This window comes from Belonocnema kinseyi, chromosome 4 (genome assembly GCF_010883055.1).
Source record: "Belonocnema kinseyi isolate 2016_QV_RU_SX_M_011 chromosome 4, B_treatae_v1, whole genome shotgun sequence".
NCBI classification, from domain to species: domain Eukaryota; kingdom Metazoa; phylum Arthropoda; class Insecta; order Hymenoptera; family Cynipidae; genus Belonocnema; species Belonocnema kinseyi.
In genome coordinates this window covers 35,851,181-35,859,109 of record NC_046660.1, presented here as the reverse complement: position 1 = coordinate 35,859,109, position 7,929 = coordinate 35,851,181, and the positions used below count along the sequence as shown (strand labels likewise).

The following is a 7,929-nucleotide window of genomic DNA, read 5'->3' as shown; positions in this document are numbered from 1 at the left end:
AAATTTATTTTTAACAACACAGTTGCATTTGCAAACAAATAGTTGAAAATTAAAGCAAAAGAGACGAATGTTTAACTAAATAATTGAACTTTTAAACAAATAATTTAATTTTTCAATCTACAGAGATAAATTTTCAAACAAACGCTCGAATTGTTAATAAAAAAAGATTAAACTTCAACTAAAAGCAATTGCATTTTAAACCAAATAGTTAATTTTTTTAGCCAAAAATACTAATTTTATTGAAGACAGTTGAATTTTAAACCCGAAAAGTTCAATTTTCAACCACTGTTGCATTTTCAAAAAATAATTAAATTTTCCACAAAATCGATCAACTTTTAACCAAATAGTTGAATTTTCAACCTAAAAAGATTCTGAACACAAAAAATAAAAAACTTGATATTCCAACGAAAAAATATGAATTTTACAATAAAGAAATTTAATTTTATAATAAAAAAGACGAATTTCCATCTAAGAGAACTATTTTTTTTTTACAAAAAACATGACATTTTAAACAAAATATAAGAATCTTTAACAAAAAAGTCAACTTTTCAACCAACTACATGAATTTTCCATTAAAAAGACGAATTTTCAACAAATAAAGATTCTTCAGTCAAGAAAAAACGTTCATACAAGTTATTATATTTTCAACACTAAATTTAATTTCCAACCAAACAGTTGAACTTTAAACAACAAAAAACAAAATAGTTTAAGTTTTGACCAAAAAGTTGCACTTTTAACCAAATAAATGCACTTTTTAGAAGACAGTTGAAAAAAGATGCATTTTCGACCTAAAAGAACAAATTTTCTTCCAAAATGAACTAATTTTCAACAAAATAATTAAGTTTCTAACGAGATAGTTGAATTTTCTACAACAAAAAAATTCATTTTTAACAAAACAGTTATATTTACAAACAAACATTTGAAAATTAAAGCAAAAGAGACGAATTTTTAACCGAATAAATTAAATTTTAACCAAATAATTGAATGATCAAACTACACAGATGAATTTTGAACAAAATAGTTGAATTTTCAAACGAAACTGAAATTTCAACCAAAAATAGTTGCACTTTTAACCAAATAAATGGATTTTTTATAAGGCAGTTGAATTTTCAACCTAAAACATCGAATTTTTTCTCAAAATAGACAAATTTTCAACAAAACAGTTTAATTTTCGATCGAAAATATAACTTTAACAAAATATTTGAATTTTTAACAAAATAACTAAACTTTGAACTAAACACAGTTACATTTGCGAGAAAATAGTTAAAAATTAAAGAAAAAGGGACGAATTTTTAACTAAATAATTGAACTTTTAACAAATAATTTAATTTTTCAACCTACAAAGTTGAATTTTCAAACAAACGCTCGAATTTTTAATAAAAAAAGATTATACTTCAACCAAAAGCAATTGTATTTTAAACCAAATAGTTAATTTTTTTAGCCAAAAAGACGAATTTCGTAGAAGACAGTTGAATTTTAAACTCAAAAAGTTCAATTTTAAACCACAGTTGCATTTTCAACAAAATAACTAAATTTTACACGAAATAGATCAACTTTTAACCAAATAGTTGAATTTTCAACCTAAAAAGATTAATTCTGAATACAAAAAATAAAACAGTTGATATTTCAATTAAAAAATTAGAAATTTCTACCAAAAAAATGAATTTTATAATAAAAAATACGAATTTCCAACTAAGAAGACTAGTTTTCTACAAAAAACACGAAATTTTAAAGAAAATATAAGAATTTTCAACAAAATAGTCAAATTTTCAACCAACCACATGAATTTTCCATAAAAAAGATGAATTTTCAAAAAATAAAGATTCTTCTGTCAAGAAAAAAAGTTCATAAAAGTTATTTTCAACCAGAAAGTTGAACTTTTCACAACAAAAAAGAGGACATTTCAAAAGAAGATTATAATTTTCTAAAAGAACATGTTTAACTAAAAATGATCAATTTGCAAAGAAAAATAAAAAAGTTAACATTTAAGCTTTAAAAAAAATTAATTTTAAGCCAAAAACGCATTTTTAACAAGAGTTCAATTTTCAACAAAACTGTCGAATTTTTAACCAAAACTGATAAATTTTTAACCAAGCGGTCAAATTTTCAGCAAGAAAAATTAAATAAAAGATCAAAAAACAAAAGGTTCCATTTTTAACGAAATAAATTAATTTTTTAGTAGGTATTTGAAATATCTACAGAACAGATGAATTTTCAATCCAAAGAACTCAATTTTCTGCCCAAATAGATGAATATTCTACCAAAAAATATGAACAACAAAATAACTGAATTTTCAACAGAATAATTAAATTTTCAACGAAAAAGTAAAATTTTTAACCAAGTAGTTGATCTTCTACCCAAAAAAATAGTTTTTAAACAAACAGTTGCATTTATAAGAGAACTTTAAAGCAAGAGACGATTTTTTGACGAAATAGTTGAATTTTCAACAACAAAATTAATTTTCAACATAGTTGCATTTACATGAAGATATTTATAACAAAAGAGATTCATTTTTGAGCCAAAGAGACGAATTATCAACCAAAAAAGATTTTTTAATCAAGTATTAAAAATTTTTGTGAAGAAAGATAAATTTTTAATCAATAAAGAAGAATTGTCAACAAAAAATGCATTATAGTTGAGGTTTTCCATAAAAATATATATAATTTATACTACAAAAGATACTATTTTGAGCCAAAAGGGCGAATTTGGAGCCAAACACGAGTTTTCAACTAGGATACAAAGAAAATTTAAAATAAAGTTGTTGAAATTTCAAGCAAAAAAGATCAATTACTAGGAAGCAGTACAATTTTTAACCCGAAAGTATCATTTTTCGGACTGAATTTTCAAGTAAACAACACTTTTCAATCAAGAAATTACAATAATTTCAAACAAATTGTCGAATTTTTAGGCCATAAGGGCGAATTTTCTACAAAACAGTTCAATTTTCTACCCGAAAATATGAGTTTGTCAAAACAAAATACTTGAATTTTTAACCAAATAGTTCAATTTTTCAGCAAAATTAAATGAATTTTGAAGAGAAAAGGGTGGATTTACATCGAAAACGGATTACTTTTTAACGAAATTATTGAATTTTCAACCAAACAATCAACTTTTCACCTCAATTATAAAAGTTTTAACCAAAAAAGATGAATTATGTGCCAAAAATGATTTTTCAGCTAAGAAAGAAAAAAATATACCGCAAACAGTTGAATTTTCAAGTAAACAATACTTTTCACTCAAGAAATTAAAATAATTTCAAACAATTTGTCGAATTTTTAGGTCAGGACGAATTTTCCACAAAACAGTTAAATTTTCTACCCGAAAATATGAATTCGTACTAAAACAGTTTAATTTTCTACTCAAATAGATGAAGTTTGAAGACAAAAGGACAAATTTCTGCGAAAAGGATGACTTTTTAAAGTGAATTGTTGAATTTTCAACAAAACGATTAATTTTTCATACAAATAATAAAAATTTCCCCCCAAAAAGGTGACTTCTAAACAAAAAATGCAAAAGCTGATATATAAAAAAAAAAGATTTTAGTGGCGCGTTTTTTTTTTTAGGTAAAAGGCCGAATTATGAATAAAATCAATTTTTCGGTCAAGAAATGATGTAACTTTAAAGCAAATTGTTGAATTTTCAATCCAAAATTGTAACTTTTCAAAGCAAAAAAGTTAATTTGGAACGGCAGATTTGCGAAATATAGTTTTTCTATAAATTTATAGACAAGTTTAATATTCAAGAGTATATGCAGTCTTTTTTAAAGCTCGAATCTTCTGTAGAAATAATAATACTCACCCAACAAGAAGAAAAATAATGACGGATAGGAAGAAGTAGTTTGTCTGGTAATAGAGAAGATTGTGGACAACTCTGTTCCCCCATTTATCAAGGTCTTTGATGTTTGGGATTTGAAAACGTGCAGATTCCAATAGAAAATCGTCCAAACTTCGAAGGGGTGGCAATTGCAAATCGCCGTTCACACTGGATTTGGCTTTATCCATATTCGAAATATGAATTCATACACTATTATCAAAAGTAGCTGTTGCTATCTGAAAAAAACCAGCAGTCTTCTTCAGACAATCTTTATTTTTAGACAGTGACACGTACACCTTCAACAGAGTTTCATGACTGATTTAATCTATCTCAGCAAGAAGTAAATATTCTCAAAAGCATGTATAAATATCGACACACTTATCAGCATTCAAGTAAAGTCACTCTTACTCGAAAATCATTTAAAAAAATAATGAATTGATACCTTTTTTTCTATAAATTTACACTTTCGTCTGCGTTTGTCCTAATTTCTCGCCAAATGCGTTCAATTGGGCTGCTCAATACTTGCAGGCAAATCAATCACAACATGCAATTTTGAGCTTTAAGGTAAGTTCACAAAGAACTTAAACCGGTTGAAACGTCGATATCAAGATATCACCAACAATGGTCGCCATAACCTCAAAATGAACTTGATATAAAATCCATAATTTTATCAACTTCATAACTTAATGGAAACCGAAAATGACAGTATTTAATTTGATCTAAACTGAAACAATAAAATTCTCCCACATTCGTCGATATATCTTTAATCAGAGCACAAGTATTTATTCTTTAAATTTTGCTTGCAAAGGAATTTTTGAATATGGCGCGGTCTGCGGTGCAGCATTAGTCATCAGAGCATGCGCACTTGAAAATAGCAGAAGAAAAAAGAGCGATGGAACGAGGAACACAATCACAATTTTTCTTAAAAATATGATTTTGCACAAGTTACGCTTTTTTGAAAACCTTGAAATAGTGAAATAAATAAATATGGGTTTCGAAATGAAGAGCAATGATGTTTATGGACTTATAACCCAATTGTGTGAGCGTTTAGTTGAAAAACATTCTTCGGTAGAGGAAAATCCGTATTTACCACAAAAGCATTTTTCTAATATTGTAAAAAAGCTGAGAGCAAAAGCGTTTGGAGTTTTGCTGAATAAATCCAATCATGGTAAGCAAATTAGTCACGAAATTTTTCTTTCACAAAAAAGTTGTGCTTAAAATTGATTCTTTTGTATTTTGCTCCAAAAAGTGTCAAAAATTATCTTTTTATTATATATAGGGTTACAAAAAATTAATTTCAAACTATAATTTTCTATATTTCATGATAAAAGGGTGGACTTGCAAAAGGAGCCATTCAGAGAAAAGCTAGGAAATTTTATTGGCCAAGAAAAGTCAGGGTTTTTGAAAAAATTCTGATAAAAATCAGGGAATTTATCTATAAGAGGCACTTGAAACTTGAAATAACTGTCAAGAATAATACATTTACAAATGTAAACATTAAATTGTTTCATTCCGTTTATAAAAACTTTCACGTTGGAATTTCTACTGGATTAAGATTCTAGTCTTTGAATATTAAGTGTCAGAGAAAATTAAAAAAAAAAGAAAATTCAACTATTTTGGTAGAAACTTAACTTTGTTGTTGAAAATTCATATTTTGATGTTGAAAGTTTAGCTGAAATCTTCTTTGGTCGAAGATTCAACTATTTTTTTGAAAATTCGTGTTGATTTGATGAATTCAACTGTTTTTTATTCAAAATAAATTTTTTTTTGTCAAATTATCTTAATTACATTATTTGTTGAAAAATCATGTTTTTTGGTTGAAAAATTCGTAAAATTTGAAATACTTAATTAATTTTTTGTATGGTTCATCTGCATTTTCAACCAAAACAATTAACTTTTAAAAAACGTTTCGAATCTTGAAGCCAAAAAGAATTATTTACAAAAAAGTTTTTTTTTTTCAATACGGAAAAGAAAATCTTTTTTTTTTCCTAAAAATTTGGCTGAAGATTCAACTATTTTGTTGAAAATTCGTTTTACTGGTTGAATTCAACTGTTTTTGATTCAACATAAAATTATTTGTGTTGTTAAATTATATTATATTACATCATTTATTGAAAATTCATGTTTTTTGGTAGAAAAATTCGTAAAAATTGAATAACTTGATTAAATTTTTGGTTGTTGGTTCATCTGCTTCTTTGAAAATTCAACTGCTTCAACGGCAAATCATTTTTTGTTTGTGGCTTAAAATGCAATATTTCTACTTGAAATATAAGAAATTTAAAGGGTTTTAAATTAACCACCACTGGAGTCTTAAATATTCTAGAAGACTCATGAAAATTTAATTATGTTGTTTGAAAAATCATATTTGCGCGTTAAATATTCAACTGTATTGTAGAAAATTCAATATTTTCACTTGGTTATTAAAAAAAAAAAAATTTCTCTCTTCATTGAAGAATCTTTTTTGGTTGAAAATTCAATTCATTTGTCGAAAATTCGTCATATTGGTTCTAAAACTGATCTTTTTAGTAGAAATATTCGTCTTCTTTGGTTAAAAATGTAACTTTTTTGTTGAAAATTAATCTTCTTTTGTTGAGAATTCAACTGTTTTTGCATCTGTTCAGGTAGAGAGTTGAAAATTTATATTTGTTACAGAAAATTCGTCTTGGCTTAAAGTTTCAACTATTTCGATGAATTTTTTGTCTTTTTTGTCTATTAAAAAAGTGCGACTTATTGAAAATTCGTATTTTTTATTGAAAAAAATCATTATTTTAGCTGAAAATTAATCTCTTTGTTAGAAAATTGGAATATTTTGATGAAAATTTGTTTTTTTTTGGTGTTGAAAATTTAGCTTTTCCTTTTTTTGGGTGAAATTTTTTTTCAGTTAAAATTCAACTATTTTTCTCATGTATTTTGTTGAAAATTTGAATTCTTGGTAGAAAATTAATTTTTTTATTAAAAATTTAACTACATGGTTGAAAATACAACGGTTTTTGGTTGAAGTTGAATCTTTTGTGATTAAAAATACAATCATTTGGTTAAAATTAAGAGTATTGATGTTATTTTTTCGACCGGAGTAGTTAATTAGTTAATTTCTCTTGTTAAATTTTGCCGAAAACTGGTCCAATAATTGTTTTGGAGAATCGAAAAAAATCTACGTCGGCCCTGATAAAAAAATTATTGCACCAGTAATTATCAAAATTTAACATACAAAATTAATTATTTTAACTTTTTATTGGTCGTGTTTATAGTGATTCTTTTCTGTTTGAAAATTCATGTTTGGAAGTAGAAAATTCAAGTATTTTGTTAGAAAATGAATCTTTATTGTTGAAAATGCAACTATTTTTGGTCGAAGATTGATCCTTTTTATTTAAAAATCTGACCACGTTTAGAGTTCATTTTTGTAGGTTCAAATTCAATTATTTTGTTGGAAGATATAACTATTTTTTTAAAGTAATATTTTTTCGTCGAAAATTCATCGGTTGTGTTCAAAATTCGTCTTTTTGGATATAAAATTCAACTTTATGTCATGAAAGTCACCGTTTTTGGTTGAAATATATACATTTTTTTAATTTCAATCTAAAATTGTTTGATTCCGTTTATAAAAGATTCTATGTTAAAAATTTTACAAGATAATCCTTGTATTTGAATATTAACGGTAAAGGAAAATAACAAAATCGTCAGGGAAAATCAGCAGTATTTTTTTGTATTGCATTTTTGAATATGAACAAAAAATTTAATTATTTTATGAGCTTACAAATAATGAAAATTGTATAAGAAAAATAATAACTACAGTAATTGTTTTCGTACAAAGTTCTTTCTTTTTCTTTCGTCCTGCACTCAGTACTAAATAATGTACACAAAAAATTTCTCATTCGTTAAAAATGTTTCAAATTATACTTTCCCTGATCATTTTTAATTTGAAATATCAGTTTTCTCGAAACTGGATTTTTTTTAGGCAAACTATTTTTTGTTTAATTCTTTTATTGTATTTCATTCAATAGTATTTTCTTCTTTTTTTAAATGGTTCTGCTAAATTTATTAAATGTTTTTAGTCTCTCCGAAAAAATGGATAAAGTGGCGCTCAACTCCTTATGCATTTCTACGCTTCAATTGCTC

The 7,929-nt window shown here is 25.6% G+C and overlaps 2 protein-coding genes across 3 annotated transcripts in view; one reads left to right on the top strand and one right to left on the bottom strand.

Moving 5' to 3' along the window:
- The window catches only part of LOC117171172 (PRA1 family protein 3), an 8,975-nt gene extending 4,584 nt beyond the window's left edge, over nucleotides 1-4,391 (bottom strand). The window contains exons 1-2 of one of the 2 annotated variants that reach the window (XM_033358235.1): nucleotides 4,256-4,391; nucleotides 3,799-4,049 (exon numbers count right to left, since the gene is read on the bottom strand). In XM_033358235.1, coding sequence (XP_033214126.1) covers nucleotides 3,799-4,001 — 203 coding nt within the window. In that variant the 5' untranslated portion in view covers nucleotides 4,002-4,049; nucleotides 4,256-4,391. Of the gene's footprint in view, nucleotides 1-3,798; nucleotides 4,050-4,255 lie in introns of those variants that run through there. The other variant, XM_033358236.1, reaches the window with a different exon arrangement.
- Nucleotides 4,301-7,929, top strand: part of LOC117171171 (gamma-tubulin complex component 6) — a 48,372-nt gene continuing 44,743 nt past the window's right edge. The window contains exons 1-2 of the mRNA XM_033358234.1: nucleotides 4,301-4,377; nucleotides 4,622-4,981. Coding sequence (XP_033214125.1) covers nucleotides 4,801-4,981 — 181 coding nt within the window. The 5' untranslated portion in view covers nucleotides 4,301-4,377; nucleotides 4,622-4,800. The remainder of the gene's footprint in view (nucleotides 4,378-4,621; nucleotides 4,982-7,929) is intronic.